At 41.1% G+C, this 18544-nt stretch overlaps 1 protein-coding gene across 8 annotated transcripts in view; it reads right to left on the reverse strand.

The window, feature by feature from the left end:
• The window catches only part of fbl (pantothenate kinase 3 fbl), a 34928-nt gene that overhangs the window by 13171 nt on the left and 3213 nt on the right, over nucleotides 1-18544 (reverse strand). For 4 of the 8 annotated variants that reach the window (XR_010557485.1, XM_065354615.1, XM_065354610.1 and 1 more), the window contains exons 2-7: nucleotides 14807-15062; nucleotides 8111-8197; nucleotides 1841-2019; nucleotides 1522-1695; nucleotides 1263-1430; nucleotides 201-277 (exon numbers count right to left, since the gene is read on the reverse strand). Coding sequence is in view for 7 of the 8 variants with exons in the window: in XM_065354615.1 (XP_065210687.1) it covers nucleotides 201-277; nucleotides 1263-1430; nucleotides 1522-1695; nucleotides 1841-2019; nucleotides 8111-8197; nucleotides 14807-14936 (815 nt within the window). In the remaining variant the exon portion in view is untranslated. Of the gene's footprint in view, nucleotides 1-200; nucleotides 278-1262; nucleotides 1431-1521; nucleotides 1696-1840; nucleotides 2020-8110; nucleotides 8198-14806; nucleotides 15063-16417; nucleotides 16577-18544 lie in introns of all 8 variants that reach the window. The other 4 variants (XM_065354609.1, XM_065354611.1, XM_065354613.1 and 1 more) reach the window with 4 other exon arrangements.

Consider the following 18544-nt stretch of genomic DNA (forward strand, 5'->3'; position numbering starts at 1 on the left):
CTAGTTCATCTCCAACGTAAACGTAGATTCTTCCGACATTTACTTCAGTTCATTCACTCTTCAAAACGCTTTGTGGCGAAATAATTCTCATTCGTTACCTACTCGTATTGTTAGGTAAATACGAGTAGCACATTTCCGCGCCCCCGCCACCGCAGAAAATACGAATACAAATTTGACGCGATGCGATGCGATGCACTCACCTTGTACCGGATACTCGTTTGTAATTATTAGGTCCGTATACTGCTAAAATACTAACGCCGGATCCGATATTGACGAGCTGAAAACAACCGCAACACAAAGTACAAATAAATATGTACCCACGAGGTAAACGAAAAACGATAAGTAGGTATCACTACCTAATACATTATGCGTAGGTAATAGGTATGTACATGTACGTAGATGTACTCGCCGCTCGGATGCGGACGCAGTAAGTTAAGGTAGGTTGGTAGCATGGCGATGGCGATGGCGATGGCACAGATTTCTTTCTACATAGGTATTACGTAGTACGTATAAGAATCACGACTCGAGTAGAGGTTTTTGGTGCGCAAGGGCAGGTCAAGTCCAGTAGTCATACTCGACACTCGTATACGAGATCTACTGTGTTTGTTAGCTGTTACGTACTCGTAGGTTAGGTGGTAAAAGTACAGCTAGAGCTACGCCGCGATACTTGTTCAATTTTTTGTTTGTTGATTTTGCATGAAAAATTAGTCAAATAGGCAGGATAGCCGCTAGCCGCTAGCCGGTCTGAGTGAGCTTAACGCTCAACACCGACAAAGCACATACAAAAATACGCGTACAATGTACGTACTCGTACTCGTACTCGTATGTACACGTAGGTAACCGTACCCGTACCGCGACCGTACCGCAACAGTGCTGGTCATCAAAACAAAGGTCCAGCTGCATACTAGGTACATCATGGCCAAATTAGGTATACGATACGAGTACCTACGATGTTTACGCGTATACAGACGCGGACGTGCGTCTACAAAGGATAAGTCGCGATTTCATCGAGCGCGCAGCTTGGTCAATAGTTTGGTTTCTCAAAAAAGAATGAAACGAAACGCAACGAAACGCAACGCAGAAACAGTCAAACAGAAATCGGTCATTGCTGGTAAGTGGTGTGGTAGGGTAGGGTAGTAGAGAACTTGCGCTTGGCGTTGGCAATTGGAAATTGGCAATTGGCACGACTGCGGTAAGCGGATTGATGGATGAATGGGTGAATGGGTAGGTAACTAGGTATAGGTAGATAGGTCGGTACTTACGATGAACGGATACGGTCGGCTGAAGTCGTAACTGACTTTGCGGCATGTTTCATCGTCGGTCGGATTTTGCCAATAGTAGCATTCTTGCGCGTTATTCGATTCGACAAAAAGCACCCCTCTGATAAGGCTGTCCAATTCGTCGTATTTCTCCAGTCGCATATTCACTTCCTGAAATGAAGAAAATGCCAACGGCAACGTTGAACGTTGAACGTGCAACGTGCTGGGTGCTGCACGATGCACGACACGCACTGCCACTTACCCTTCGGAACGCGTCTTCAAATTTGAAGGCTCCGCCTCCGGTAGCGCATACGGTCGTCACTAATTTGGCCATACCTTTCTTCTTGGCCAACTCCAAAAAATTACTCATTTCGGCCGTAGGGAAGCGTATGAAATGTAATACGCCTTTTTTACCGCACACCGTAACATTATCCATCTGCGACGAAAAAGAAAGAAAAGAAATTTTTTAGAAAAAAAGCCACGACCGAGACCGAGACCGAGTACGAGATGACGCGAGTGTAGTGTACTAGCTGTATTGCAGCGCTTTGCTGTGCAGCGCAGCTTTACGCTTTTACGCTTACTTGCAAATGGATATCTCGGTGGCCGGTTTTGCCGTAAGCCGAATTTTTGGTCAAATATCTGCGAATGTTTTTCAACGTCTCGATTTCCATAATAGCTTCGTCTTGAGAAACGTCGTACGGCTCGAAATATACCAATTTTGATAAAGTACCGCCGATATCCATCCCAAACCATGGCATAGCTATACACACAACCAAAACACATACAAATGTAATATACGCGTACGCGTACGAACTACACATACGTATAGAAAAGGCTTCAAACGCTTCAGCATCGAAATTGAAATCGAAATGGAAATGGAAATGGAAATGGAAATTGAAACAAGCTGCAAGCTACTGTACAGTGTACAGGATCGTTGTGATCCGGATCATTATAGTGCAGGAGATTCGGCATGTTACCAAACATATCCAAAATCCGCTGAAATCCGCGCAAGCGTTCACCCCTTTTTTGAAGCTTTTGGGGACGCCCCACCCCCCCCTAAAATGAGTTGTGGTACAAATTGCAAACGAGGTGTCAAACAGCATTAGAATTTCACGCTGAACACGAATATCAGATTTATTTTTCCATATTTTGACTTTTAGTTCAAGTTTAGAGGCTCAAAAGTTGAAAAATGTCATTTTTTGAAATTTTGCCTAAAATTTACCAATTTTAACAGAATTTTAGGAACAAAACGGCTTTAAATGGTCAATTTAAACGGGAAAATGTTTTATAGAAGGTGGTGGGGGAAGATAAAAGGATACTTGTGTCATATTCAAATTTCAAAGTCAATTGATTATCCAGAGCCATAAATCAAGTGTCAGAAATCGGATAAAATGCGACATTTACTCTAGTTTTTTTTGCTCTAGCCAATTAGCATCACAATCCGCTCTAATTGTCAAAAAAATTCCAATTTAGATTTATTGCAAAATTGACCCCGCCATCCGTGCATAGGTAAACAATTTTGTGGAAAAAGTGGCAAAAGGAAGTGAAGAGATGATTCATAACTACATAATTAGATTTTAGTATCCTACATATTATAGTTATCCGCATGGTCAAATTGATGGATGCTGCAATTCACTTTCTATCACATGAAGTATGGATAAGTACATAGGTACCTAAAAAGTTTGATTTAAACGGAAGGAGTGGTAATGGCGACTCATAATTTCATTATATTTTCGTATTTAACAGTAAGGCACTTCATTTTGTGTGATTTTACCATCAATACTTACAGTGATGTATAATTATCCAATGTCTTTCATTGCAGAAAAAATGTGGAAAATTTCACGATTTTGAGGTTAAATTTTTATTTATGCATTTTTTTTTTACATAATTTGTATTTTTAAATAAGTACTTACCTAGCCACCTAAAAACCAACTATTATTAGTAAGGGTTAGACTGGATTCAAATTTGCGAAATGGTATCACGTTTGTTGCGATTTTACTGAACGTCTTAAGTGTAAATAATTTCTGCCTGGACTATTTTTTGTGTAAGTAAGTACTGCACGGAAAAAAAAAGTATGGATAATTTTTACTATTTCATACAGTAACCGGATCCCATTCAAAAATATTGTGATTTTCACTATGAGATTAGTAAATTTTACTATGAGAGTAATAAATTTTTACCTAATTCTAGATAAAATGTATTTTTTGGCTGAGTAAAAATCACTATTATTTTTGAATGGGATCTGGTTACTGTACTGAAATAGTAATTTTTATTAATTTTTTTTTCGTGTGCTATTTCCATAGTATTGCCCAACAGGACTATAAGAGCAGGTTTTGACCACTTTGAGTATTTGCTCGAGGTTTATGGTGTTTGGAGCATACACAGAGGTGGGGATGGTGGGGTCAATTTTGCAATAAATCTAAATTGGAAGTTTTTTGACAATTAGAGCGGGTTGTGATGCTAATTGGCTAGAGCAAAAAAAACGAGAGTAAATGTCGCATTTTATCCGATTTCTGACACTTGATTTATGGCTCTGGATAATCAATTGACTTTGAAATTTGAATATGACACAAGTATCCTTTTATCTTCTCCCACCACCTTCTATAAAACATTTTCCCGTTCAAATTTACCATTTAAAGCCGTTTTATTCCTAAAACTCCGTTGAAATTGGTAAATTTTGGGCAAAATTTCAAAAAATGGTATTTTTTCAACTTTTGAGCCTCTAAACTCGAACTAAAAGTCAAAATATGGACAAATAAATGTTATATTCGTGTTCAGCGTGAAATTCTAATTCTTTTTGACACCTCGTTTGCAATTTTTACCACAACTCATTTTAGGGGGGGGGGGGGCGTCCCCAAAAGCTTCAAAAAAGGGGTGAACGCCTGCGCGGATTTCAGCGGATTTTGGATATGTTTTTTAGGACACCTTATATAATACATTGAGCCAAAAAAACCTTTTGTAACAATTTTTTCCCGGTCGGCTAATTTTTGGCTTAAATCTCCTGCACTATCTACAGTATGATCCGATTCAAAATTTTGCGCACATCATTTTTTCACTGATCGTTTTTTTCACCAATAATATGCCGCATTGCCGCGTGTTCTTGTTTTAAAAATTCGATTTTATTAAAGATTAATAGAGTTGAACTCAATCAGGGATCTCGGAAGGAGGGGGTCGATGCCAGCTTCGGGGATTTTTATCAAGTGCCTCCGCTCCTCCTCCGGCTCCACTTGAAAAATTTCAACTACCTCTTACTCCGGCTCCGGGAGCAAGGCCAAAAAGAGGTACCCTCCCCCTCCGCTCCGTGATCCCGATGCACCTAGTAGGTACTAGGTACCTCTATTCCGCGTAACCCCAATTATTCCAAGCTCGAGCAGGCGTTAGCGTTGCATCCTACACCGCCGCCGACGCCACGAAGCGCCGATTCTTACATTTAATATGTAATGTAGTACTCGTATGTACCTACTACCTGTACCTACCAAAGTAAATGTATTATCCTTTTGTTTTGTTTCGTTTTACATAACACCCCGTGAAACTATGTACCTATTTATTCGTATGTACTAATTTACTGCGTACGTACACGTAGGTAAGGTAGGTATCTACTAGGTACCTAAGATCAAGTACACATCATAGTCTAAACTGTACTCGAGTTACTCGCATTAGCAACAACATACGAGTATGTACTCGTAAAAAGGCTCGCGGTTGGTTTGTTTTACCGACTTTCTCCGGTCGCTGACTACAAAATGATGTATGTATAGGTACGAGACTACGGGTAGAGGCACAAACAAAAGTTTTTAGAGCCTATTAAAGACCGCTAATTTAGTTTTTTCACGTCCAGTGTTTCTACTCGTATTTACCTAATACCTAATTACCTACCCAGTGTCGGTGTCGGTGTCAGCGACATTTATGAACGATAACAAGTTTCGTGAAAATGGGCTAGGGAAAAGAAACTGCCAGGCTTCAATTTTAGAACTTGTCTTACGATATCAATTCGTGACTTTTTTAAGGGTACTGGTTAAAAGCTCTCTGTAGGTACGTAGTAACACGTTTTTACGTAGTACTCGTACTACCTACGTAAAATCGGCCCGGGTCTTCCGAATGGCCAAGAAATTCGCGAATATTCGCGCAAACTGGCTGAAAAGCTAGGGGATATGGTACTGAGCGAATTGCGATACCGATGGAAACGCGATACCCTACCTATGGCTATACCTTGATTGATTGCCAATATTACGTATTTCTCGAATCAAAGTTTTCACTAGGTAAATGATTCGAATTTGACTACATATTCGTATTTTTAATAAAAATGAGAAAATGGGGTAGGTACTCGTCGTAGTAGCAGGTAAAAGTACTCGTAAATCGGTAAGAAGCGCGAGAGCTGTTTGGTGTCTTCGAGGGAGCAGAGGAAAAAAGTTGTTGGCCAACGACGAATCGTTAATTTTTGCGTTACGAATTGTACTTGAGTAATCCGATTGGTCGATGCACTCGTAATCGTACTCTCCTCTCTCGGCTCACCCTTTTCAGAAAAAAAAGACAACGGCGCGGCGCGGCGCGGCGATCCGAGCGAAGGCCTGAATTCGCGTCTTGGCGAAATTTTTGGAAACATGGGAAATTCTTGCGCCTCGGGTGTAGGTGTGCGTGTGCGTGTGCGTGTGCGTATGTTGAACCGAGTAAGCATCGCCTTTTTGGGAAGCTGTAGCTTAGCCGCCGCCACGTAAATCTAGATAATGTGTATCTTTAACAGCTACGAGCAGAGCAGAAGTGAAGGCGCTAATTGTACATACCTGCGTGTACCTATACTCGTACAAAAGTAAGCAAAATAAACTTTCACCATTTACGCGACGACTAACCCTACGCAACTATACATACGATAATACTCGTACCAGCGCGGCTAAACCAATACCTTATTGCGGCGCGCGTCAAAAATACCAAAAGCAGGACGGGGGCGGGGGCGGGGGCGGGGGCGCGGCGGTGGTCAGAATTTTTCCAGCACCCAACAGTCGATATACGAATATTGGTCTACCAAAAACTCTTTAGGTCTACCTAGGTATAGGAATAGGTATTGGGACAGGTATGGCATGCGGGGACACCGCGCCGCGCCGCGCCGAGTAATCAGACTAATGAGTAATGACAATACCCTCGTGGCGATACCCGACGTTTTTCGAAAATTTGAACCATTTTGCTCCCTATAGGAAAGAGGGCGCAAATTTGAAAATTTTACTATTTTCATTCGTCGATAGGTTAGAGACGTATTAAATGAACACAAAACAAAAAAAACAAAAAAAATTATTCCAACGAACGATAGCTATACGAGAATGCGTGTCTGTCTGTCTGTCTGTTTTTTTTCTTTTTTCCAAATCGGAAGCTCTCGACGCGACGAGTAGGTAATACAGTATCTTTCTTACAAAAACCTCGGCCAACATCTAATTTCGAATTTTAAGGGCCGGATCCAAAATTTGGAGAGGGAAAGACAAAATGTATGCAATTTTAACGCGAAATCGGTAATTTGAACCGATGGTGCAGCCGCACGAAAGGAGATACGTAATACGTAGGCCTATGCCCCAAAAACTTTGACCCTCGACATACTCGTACCATACTGTAATACGTATTACGTACTACTACCTTTGTACGTAGTTACTATGTAGTATGTGCCCATTGCCCATAGCCCATCCAAGCGACGCGACGCGAGTCGAAGGCTGGCAGAGGGACCGTTTTGCGCTTTGCGCTTTGCGGTCCGTAGGGTGAAGCTGTGAAGCTGAAGCCCCAAGCCCCTTGGTGCTCACTGCTCAGCTCATCACTGATCAAGTGACGAGTGAAATACGAGACGAGACGAGTACAAGTACGTAGGTACGAGTATATCTACGAGTAAGTACGTACACGTAGGTACGAAGAATAATATGTAATGAGATAGTGAGATAATAATGAGGTAATGACTAACGAAGTAATGATACGATAAATGAAATGGAAACGCGAAAATGAGACGACGCGACGCAAAGTTATACGAATTGTACACTAGGTACATAAGGTACACATACGAGTAGATACCTTAAGAAAAGAAAGATGACAAAAGTCGTATCGTAATCATTAGGTGTACGAGTACGTGTAGTGAGAGTGACGACGACGAATGAATAATGAAATGAAACAATTGTTCGAGTTGCGGTATTGACTTTGTAAAGGGGTTACGAGGTGTTGAAATTAGAGTATCGAGATACTCGCCCTGTCCAACAATAAGGCATTTTGAATTAGATTTTACGAGTATCTACATACATAATATGTATGTATGTAGATACGACTACGAGTATATCAGAAAGGAGAGAAAATTCGCCGCTTGAAAATTGTAAAATAATTGAATAACCAATAACCGTGAGAAAAATTCAACGAAACACTCTCAAACGTACCCGTATCTACGAGTACATAATTACCTATATTTTATCTTTTTCGATCGTTGTTCATTTATCGACTATGGGAAAATGTTTTTCCCATTTTGGTTTACCTACTCGTACGTACTTATCAAAACGTATCAAAATCAAAACCCCTTTACCTGTACTGTCGGACAAATGGTCACGGACAGGACACCCTGTACACTGCACACTGCACAGTGTACAGAGTACTCGTACGTAGAGTCGTAGACGTACGAGAACGTACGAGTATACGCGTACGAGATGTAGGAAATGGTCATGTACCGTGTACGAGTAAAAATGTACGTAAATGAAATGCTAGAGGTATTAGGTAGGTATGTATTTGTATATGTGTATTTAACGATGTAACCGAGGCGAAAAATGCCGCACCGCACCGAAACAAGCTACCCCAAACCTGGCGTAACACCCAAAACCCCATTAAATACAAGGTCAACTTACTTATCACAATAGGGTAAAACTCAGCTCGATTGTTCATCCATTCCCCAATTTCAGAAAACTTATCCAAATTAACGCATTTTTGAGCACCTAAAATACGAGCTGCGACGTAGAAAAATTCCATTCAAAGTAGCAAAATAGCCAGTAGGTACGACTGGTACGAGGTAAAATACGCGTAAGTAAGTAAGTAAGTAAGTAAGTAAATAAGTAGGAAGGAAGTTGAAGGTGCGTAGAGGAGAGGTGTACGTTTACGTAGCTGTAGGTATATTACAAGGTCTGCGAGAAATTTCGAGCATACTCGTAGCAGGTGAGAATTTTCGCCCAACAGCTCAAGTTGGAAGCACACGAGTCCAATAACTATACATAATATACTTATACTCGTAAGTACGTAATAAGGTTTTACCAACACGACAAATCGTCAAATCGGCAATAAACGTACGAGTATGGTACACGTAGGCCCATTGATTTGAATTCGACGACTCGACGTTATCGTATCTGCAGTTTGCAGTCTGCAGTCTGCAGCTCTGCACATTGTACTCGTGCCTCGTGGATTGTAGATGAACACGCGAGTGCGGCGACAGACCAGACGTACATACAAGGTATACAGGGTGGACAGAAATATCGTCAAACCCTGCAATCCTAAAAAAGTTTTCTGCCAAAATGTTTCGATTGATCACAGTGAATGATACCAGTAGAATGATAGTACATATACGTTTACGTACGACAGGTCGTTAGACTGAGGTGATAAAATTCCACCAATCATGCGCATCTATTTCGCGTTTCCAACCTACGCGTATATTTTCAATAAAAAACTTTCTTCGGGGTTCACGATATTTTTGTCCACTCCACAGTCCACACTGTACGTAAGTATACATAAATGTAGATATCTCGCCTAGATAGGCATTAGACATAGCACTGCATAGCAATAAACGGCTTCCTAAATTTCTGACAATAACGTTGGCAATGGGAAATGAGTAATCACACTCGGCAGGTTTTACCATTCACCCCCCCCCACCCCTCCCCCCTCCACGCGGTTGCACCAAAAAACGACTGAAAACCGTAGTACATACCTACTCTGAAAGAGAATTAAATTCCCTACAGTTTCCTGTAGGTATACCATGGTACCTATGTGTTTGTGTAATGTACATGAAATTCTTGCAGCACGCTCAGTTTCAAAACTGTACGCCTTTGAAGTTGGACTAATTACGTAAATGTTGAAAACATCGCCGCAACTTTTCATTACGCCCGCGCCCGCGCCATCGCGCACAATTTTGAAACTGAGCGTCCTGCAAGTATTTCACGAACCATACTACTTACACGAAGTTGTAGAGAATTCAATTTCGTTTCAGATTACCGTCATCGGATGTCTGCTAGCACTAAAAGACCAAACATTTTCTCACGTTTATTTCAGCGATCTTTCAGAAAGTTTTTTTTTTTTTTTTTTTTTGTTTCTGTAGATTCAGACACATTAAAATTTTCTTGAAGAATAGGGCTTTCACCCGAAAGGCGAAATACTCGTACATAATACGTATTTTTGCAAAATTGTTAGCCGCGGTATTGTCGTAGTGAGGTAGGTAATAGGTATGTACAATGTACATACTCGACACTCGTATTTAAAAACAGTGTAGGTACCTAATGTTGCGATTTTGCTGTTGGCGTTGTATACCAAAATATACGAGTAATTTGCACGCTACTACGAGTATGTAAGAATGTATTTCGCGTTGCCGATGTACTACATTTTCAACCAAAAACTTTCTTAAGGGCAGAAATGTACCGATACCGTACTCGACACTCGTACATGTAGTAGAGATACTCGTAGGTATTCGATATTTCTGTGTTTCTGTGCACCCCGCTGTATGTACTCGTAGTCGTAGGTAGGTTTACCTAAGCCTACACCTTCATCTACACCTACACATTGTAAATCCAATTACCTACCTGCTCACTATCGACTTTGGTAAATGCAAGTTTTGCAAGTTGCAAAATTGGTATGTATGTATGTATGTATGTATGTATGTACCTAATTAAGTAGCTACGGCTACGGCTACGGCTATAGGTTACACCTACGTTCGATAATTATTAATTAACTGACGAAAATGATTAGAACTTACACGTATTACTTAACCTTAATACGAAGCAAACCAACCTACAAACAACAATATATAGGTAGGTAGGTAGGTAGGTAGGTAGGTAGTAGGTAGTAGGTACTCGTACCTACTCCACTACCACCAACATACGAGTACCTAACCTACGTAGCCGTACTCGCACTCGCGTGTGCAATACTTACTCGTATGCGTACCTACGAAGTAGGCGCTAATCAGTATACTCGTATTATAATCAGTAATCACTGACAACAATACGCAACCAGCAAAAAATAAAGAACCAGTTCGCCGAAGTCGACGTCGACGTCGACGAGACTCACTACTCAGTACGTTACCTATACGTACGTAGTAGGTAGAGGTACTCGCTACATATGTGTACTTCCACATCAAAAGGGCCCGTTCGGTCGGTGCCGAGAAGGGTATAGATTTTATTTTTCAAAAATCAAAATAAGCTTCCAATGTTCTCCGGTGGATTCCAACAGTGTTTGAGTGTGAAGCTGTCCATGAAAGCTTCACGTTCGCGCGCCATTTAAATCAATTGGAGAACTTTGGAAGATTGTACCGATTTTTGAAAAATAAAATCTACACCCTTCTAGGCACCGACCAAATGGGCCCTTTTGACGTAGAAGTACACATATTATTTAGTCGGAATAAAGCGAATCGGAAGTAATAAAGTGTTCTTTAAGGTGAACAAATTTAAAACACGTTCGATCGTTCGATCGTTCGTTCCTTGGTACGCATATTTGTGCAGCGTGCAGCCATCCCCATCCCCCGCAAACACTGCTCCAAGCACATACCTTACATGTATCTCTATCTACACCGAATAGGTACAGGGTGCGCAAAAATATCGAATGCCTCGAAGAAAGTTTTTTTTTTCAAATACATTAAAAATACAGTACCTAATTACCTATATAGCCTAGGCAAAATGCAATTTGACCCGGACATAATTGGGATCAAAGGTTTTTTTGGTGAATATTGTCTAGGATGGTGTGGTGAACAACATACTAAAAGCCCCCGCCCCTGACCCTCGAGCTACCCCCCCCCAGTGGATCAAAGCCCCCCAAAATCAGTTTTTTGTCAAAAAATTCTGAAATGTCAACTTTTGAGTAAAATGAGCACTGATCTAATCTCCTCTCTAATAACTATCAAATGAGCTATCAACCAACTCCTTAGCCCCAAGGGGGTGGCGCTACGACCCCTCAGTGATGTGATTTCAATAAATTCACATTTCATGACTTTGGGACTTGGAACCTGTTCTAATCGATCAAATAAAGTCAAAGTTGGGGAATGAGATTCTTTTGGGACATAAAGTCGACCCCTAGGGTGGGGAGGGTCAAATTCGAAAATTACGGAATGGTCATTTTTTTGGAGGGGCATAATATGGTCCCAAATGGATGAAAATAGTCCAAAATTATATCATTGGTCAGTACTCCCATTGTGATCAACATATCCAAATTTGAGCTTCCTAGGTCATCCCCGCCCCATTTAAGGCGGAATTAAGGTGGAAACCCCCTCATTTTACCCCTATTTTCGGTTTTTCCTCCTTAAAAGAAGTGGGGATGACCTAGGAAGCTAAAATTTGGATATGTTGATCACAATAGGAGTACTGACCAATGATACAATTTTGGACCATTTTCATCCATTTGGGGCCATATTGTGCCCCTCAAAAAAAATGACCTTTCTGTAATTTTCGAATTTGACCCTACCCACCCTAGTGGTCGACTTTATGTCCCAAAAGAATCTCATTCCCCAAGTTTGACTTTATTTGATCGATTAGAACAGGTTCCAAGTTCCAAAGTCATGAAATGTGAACTTATTGAAATCACATCACTTTGAGGGGTCGTAGCGCCACCCCCCCCCCCTCGGGGCTTGGGAGTTAGTTGATAGCTCATTTGATAGGTATTTGAGAGGAGATTGAATAATCGGTGCTCATTTTACTCAAAAGTTGACATTTCAGAATTTTTTGAGAAAAAAAACTGATTTTGGGGGGCTTTGATCCACTGTGGGGGAATTAGCTCTAGGGGTAGGGGCGGGGGATTTTAGTATGTTGTTCACCACACCATCCTAGACAATATCCGCAAAAAAAACCTTTGATCCCAATTATGTCTGGGTTCACTCATTTTTCCCGCTATTTGACTAATTGTAAGCTAATAAGTTGGCAACGTGAACGCCGAACGCCGAACGGTGAACGGTGAAATAGATGCATAGGTAAAGGACAAAGGTATCGTACAATATATGTACATGCTCGTATGATTGGTGGAATGTTATAACCTCACCTGACGGCAGTCCAACAACCAATCACGAGCTATCATTATTGCCTACTCGTACGAGACGAGTATCATTCATAGCGACCATGACCAACCGAAATGTTTGGCAAAATACTTTTTTCAGGGTACTCCGGGCACCCGATGGTATATATGTATTTGTATGTAAATTGTAATAAGTATGCCTATTTCTGCGCACCCAGTATGTTTGCAGCCGATAGTACGAGTACCTCTACCTACATAGGATTCCGCATTTCCGCGAAATTAATCCCTCAGCCGGGGTGTCTACTGTCTACCAAAATTAGATATTCGAAAATCGCGACTTTTCGCGACCTTTTTTTCTCACTACCCCTTTTTGTTAACAAAAAAAAAAAAAAAAAAAAATAGGTTTCCAATAAAGTTCACACTTTTTTGTAGGAGGGGGAGGGGGAGGGGGTTGACGAACTTTCGATAGTTCCCATGTGACATAAATACAAATGTACGAAATACATACATACTTTGTACTAAAGAAATCTTTCACTTTGCACGGTAAGTTTAAGCGCAATGTACTCTCCACGGAGGTCACACATAGAATCGGTGATTTTCACTCGCGATTTTACCTTTATTATTTTCAATTTTTTTGACCAGATGCGCTTTTCCGATTCCTGCTTCTTTTAATACCACTTGCGCTTTTTAAAAAACCATTTCAGGGGTTTCCAAAGTTTTAAAATTTTGCTAGCGCGAGTATTTTTGTGCAAAGTCGTTCTTTTACGACGTTGACATTGGATTATAGTGCGGTACGTATGCAGATCAATTGAGACCTCGGGCAGAAATTTTTTTTCAAATTTTTCATTTCGATTTCTACGTATTTTTCACGAGTTGATTTTTTACAAAAAATGTAATTTAATTTTTTTTTTTTTTGAAAACGATTAAGTAATGAACTTTCGAGCAAAATTTAAATGATTCAAAATTACTTTAATGTTTTTTGATTTTTTTTTTCAATTGCGAATGAATTTGAAGATCGTCACCCTAATACGTAAAGTATCTAACTCCATTTTTTTTTCAAAAATGAGTTATGAACACCATCTGAATGGTGAACACTTCATTTATGGAACTTCCGACCTTAAAAACTACTTTAGGCGAATTCATTGGTGCACAATTCGCGTTCGAAGTCAGGAAAATTATCTAACTCCACTAAAGGATAACGCACTGTTTATTTAGCTACGTGAAACTGTTTCATTTTTACGTTACATAAAAATAAGTTATGAACACCATTTGAAAGGTGAACACTTCGTATGGAACTTCCGATGTTGAAAATTACTTCAGGTGAATTCATTGGTGTACCATCCACGTTTGAATTCGAGAAAACTATCTAACTCCACTCAAAGTGGCTTAAAAGGTGTCAAGTGAAAAACTTTTTTACCAGAATTTTTTTTTTACTATAATAAATAACCTTAACTATGTAACACCCATCAATAGTTGATAATGCTGTTTTTCGCATTTCCTGAACAATTTACAAAAATGGAGTTAGATATTTTACATATTAGGGTGACGAGATGCTGTCGATCGGTACGCGCGGGGATATGCCACCTCGCCGCGCGTACCTATTTTTTGACTTTGGAGAGAGGTCAGATATGGTTGGAAGGTTGAAATTAGAAAAAAAAAAAAAAAAACACCGAAATGGCACCATCTCATTGTATGCTGTACATTGAGGCTCCCTAGGTCAATTTTAGGGGTGGGTGGGGTCGAAAATCGGATAAAATAGGACTAAAATAAGGTTTTTTCCACCTCGAATGGGATGGGGCTGACCTAGGAATCCTAAATTTAGATATGTCGAATAAAATGGCGGTACTCGCCGATGGTATGATTTTGGACCCTTCTCATCTATTTGGGGCCAAATTAGGCATGCTTCCCCCAAAAAAATAACCTTTTTGTAATTTTCAACTTTGACCCTCCCAACACTCCACGGGTCAAATATACCTCGCGAGAAAAGCCCATTTCCCAAGTTTGACTTTATTTGATCAATGAAAACAGGTTCTACTCGTAGGTTAGGTGCTGAAACTTATGACTCGTATATAAGTAAATGCTTGGCCTACCACCTACCCATCACGCAGCGCGCAGCAAAGACAATAGACATTGATACATATTTGATCGAACGAACCGAATGGCGGACATTGGATGCAGCGAGCGGCGCGGCGTGGTGGTGTAAGTAACGTAAGGCGTAACCATACTACTATTCGGACTCGCATGTACAACATGTACTCGTACGAGAGTACGAGTACATACTATGTACTACGAACTACGTACCTGCGTACGTAGCTTAGTACGTACTACGTATCTCGTATTATCATACTCACGATATTTAACACGTTGAGTACACGAACCATTCATCTGCAGTTTATCGCTGCTCGTATCTGTACGACTACGAGTAGTAGCGTCAGCGTCGTTTTCGTCGTCTAAAAACTCTTTGTCACCATGCGGACCCATGTCGATGATGTCGACGATGTGGATAACCGGCGGAGGCGGCGGCGGCGATCCGACAAATTGGGCAGATTGGGCAGATGGGCCGGATGCGGATGCGGATGCGGCAAGCACAGCACGACGTAATCGAACCTGCAAAATGTTACTCAGATAAGTATGTGGTGCGTAAACGTAATTGTACGTGTACGAGTACGTTAGTCGAAAAGTCGCATTCGCATTCGCATACCATACGGAGACGCGCAACACTACAGTACACAGTACCTACGAGTATGTACTACCTACACACACACAGCAACGTATGTACTATGTATGTACAGTACACTCGTACATACGAGAATTCGTTATGTAGCTGTAGGCAGAGGTACGAGTACGAGTACATCTACCTTATACAATCTACATACATGTACATTACGAATACAAATTACAAAAATAGGTACCTCTACCTAAGTAACGTATTACCTACAGCTAGCTACACAAACGGGACGCTTTATTAAATTGCAATTTGCAGTCTCCCGTGAAGGTCAACGTACCTATTTTCTTTCTCTCTCGCCTAGCGCCTACTCTTCACGGGTAACATATTACGCTCCCTCTCCCTCTCCCTCCCTATCACCGAAATCAGTGAAGTCAGTGGCTCAGCCGAGGGCTTTAAAAAAAAATGAAAATTCAATGCGAGACGACCGCAGGTACGAGTAATGGATAGATCGCCGGGGGTTTTCACCAAAACAATAAAATCACTCGAAATTTCGATTCTTTTTCAATTCGTACTCGTACCTAAAAATCAGCTGGTTTTATTGTTGGGTTTGAAAAAAACCTAGCTCGCCAGTGCAGTCGTATACGAGTAAGGCTATTGCAAAAAAGGCATACGAATACGAAAAGACAAGACCTCGTCGTAAATACACATAGTACACAGTACACACACAGTAGGGCATAAGGGCTACACACTACACGCTACACACTACTCAGTACACGCTACACACGTACGCGGTACGCAGACTTGCAGATAAATTTATGTAATAATATCCGCTTATCAAAGACTTCACCTCGTACGCTCAATGCCCTTGAAATGAAACGACGATAAAAAAAACTTACGTCACCCTACTCGTAAAATTGATGCCGCTGTTACAGCTCGGCTCGGCTCGGCTGTAAAAAGAACAAGCGCAAGCCATCAGCTATTCCTTCGCTGATGACCGCCTGTCTGCCTATTGAACGCCCTATCGCCGAGTTTCTTTTCAGGTTTTCAAAATTTTGACAATTTGACATTCTACTACAGCTTTACTCATTCAGTGCGTCTGCGTAGTGCCGATGCCTAGTTCAGCTTTAGACCTTAGTTGAAGAATTTAAATCAACGTAAATGAAAATTTTCTTTCTTTCTTTCTTTCTTTCTTTCTTTCCTTCCATCCTACCAAAAAAAAAATGACCACAGTATTTTGTATAACTGTACAGTGTACATATAAGTAAGCCAAAGTAGCCCAGTACCAACTACTCACTAGATAGGTAGGTACAGGTAGGTAAGTTCCCTTCGGCCACGGCTAATACAGGGTGCGCACTGCGCAAATTAGTATCTTTTTCTCAGTATTGAAATGGTCGAAAAAATGGAAAGTATGATAAATGATTGCTTCTCCATCAGTCAATCGTATTTCGTACAGCTGCGAAAAAAAAACACCCGTATACGCGCGCGAAATTGAAACAAATAAATAATGATTGTCGAAAATTAAGCGCAGAAGACGACACGACACGATTGATATATGGTTTTCTAAACGTATCGGACTAGGTAGTAGGTACTAGGTAGGTACCTTCCAGAGACGAGTATATCTACTGATCGAGTGAGGTGAGAATGATCGGAGTTGGAGGCAAAAAATAGTTCCACCCCCCCACCCCCTCCCCTTCATCTCCAAGCATTTTCAAGCAATTTCGAGCAATTTAGTGCGTACCGGCGCGGCGGCGGTATGTAATCGTATCCGGTATCTATACGTGAGCTGTTGGCAATTGGGCAAATGCAGCTGAGAAACCACTAACCAGGATCAACATCAACGGCATCAACACGCCGTAAATTTCAAAAATGTTGAAAATTATCTAGGTAAATAGTACCTTACTCGTATATGGTACGCGTATACGATACTCGTAATATGTACCTCCACCTACCCCTACTTACAAGGGAGGTGCCCCAGGTGACATGCACCGATTTCAATGATTCTCGCTTCTCGCACCAACGCACCATTGGATAGAGGACATCGAACATAATCAACCACAAAATTTTCAGCTGCTGAAGTTGATACCTATGTATTTCAGCCTTCCAGGGTGATTTTTCGATTTTCACGCGGCAATTTTGAAAAATTGGCCAAAAATAGTCGGCGCAGGTCGCATACCGAAACCTCCCATTTCATTTGGGCATTTCAATACGTACGATGAGACTATAGCCCACGGTGAAGTTTTCAGCTGCTGAAGTTGACATTTCAGCATTCCAGCCATTCCAGGGCAATTTTTCGATTTTTTCAAAATTGCAATGTGAAAACCGACAAATCGCCTCGGAGGAAGGCTGAAATACCAGTATCAACTTCAGCAGCTGAAAAATTAGGGTTAGGCTACGTTCGATGTCCTCTATCCAATGATGCGAGAATCGTTGAAATCGGCGAATGTCACCTGGGGCACCTGCCTTGTTTAGTACATACATCGTCGTCTAACATCACTACATACTCGTAAATGTAGGTAGTAGGTAGTAGGTACTCGTATTTCAAGACCGAAAGTGAGGTTTATTCAGGTCTGTTCGATTGTTACTCTCTCTGGCACAGTCGCACAAATCAGCAAACGAGTCCAGAATGGATGTTTCTGCGAGTCTGTAAAGCTACGCCGCGCCGCGCTACGAGTGTCTTCCCTAATCGAAGGGCTAAAACAAAACCTACAGCGGGTATTTCCTGCCTGCAGCGATTAGCCAGAGGGGGGAAAGCGGGAAAGCCGGAAAGGAATAGCGTTCGCGATTTTCACTCCACTGTTATACCTACTCGTATGTCGCGTCGGTGTCGGCGTCGGCGACGTATGTAACGTTTCGCGTTACACACTGTTCTCGATACGATTTTTATACGTATACCTTATAATTTACAAATTTATTTTTATACCAGCTTCTCAACATTTTTCGATACTTGTCACAATACTCGTACGAGTATTACTCGTCGCAGTAGACAGAGAAAAAGAAACGTTTAATATGTACTATTACTTGTAGGAATGCAGGTATTCCTAAATTATCAACTACTCGCTGAAGAATTCAGTATAGGTGCTAGGTAGTAGGTCTAGGTACCTTATTACGAGTACATACACTACATCGTCTACGTGTTTGTGTACTGTTGTACTGTGTACTGTTTACTGAGTATTGTGTATTGTGTATGTCTACTCGCATGTACCTAGTACCTACTACCTACTCGTACTACGGCGTATGTCTAATGTACTTTACTTTTAGTTTTATACTGCGTTTCGTTCAGTTGGTGAAAGCATTGTATGGTAATTACATATTTTTAATGTAAATTTTTTTTACTCGTACGCAGGTAGAGGCAGTGAGGCACATACGTTCCTTACGCGCGAGCGTACATTCTGCATTCTGGTGGCTTTCATAAGTCATCGGA

The sequence above is a fragment of the Planococcus citri genome, chromosome 3, assembly GCF_950023065.1.
Source record: "Planococcus citri chromosome 3, ihPlaCitr1.1, whole genome shotgun sequence".
In the NCBI taxonomy this organism is placed as follows: Eukaryota; Metazoa; Arthropoda; class Insecta; order Hemiptera; family Pseudococcidae; genus Planococcus; species Planococcus citri.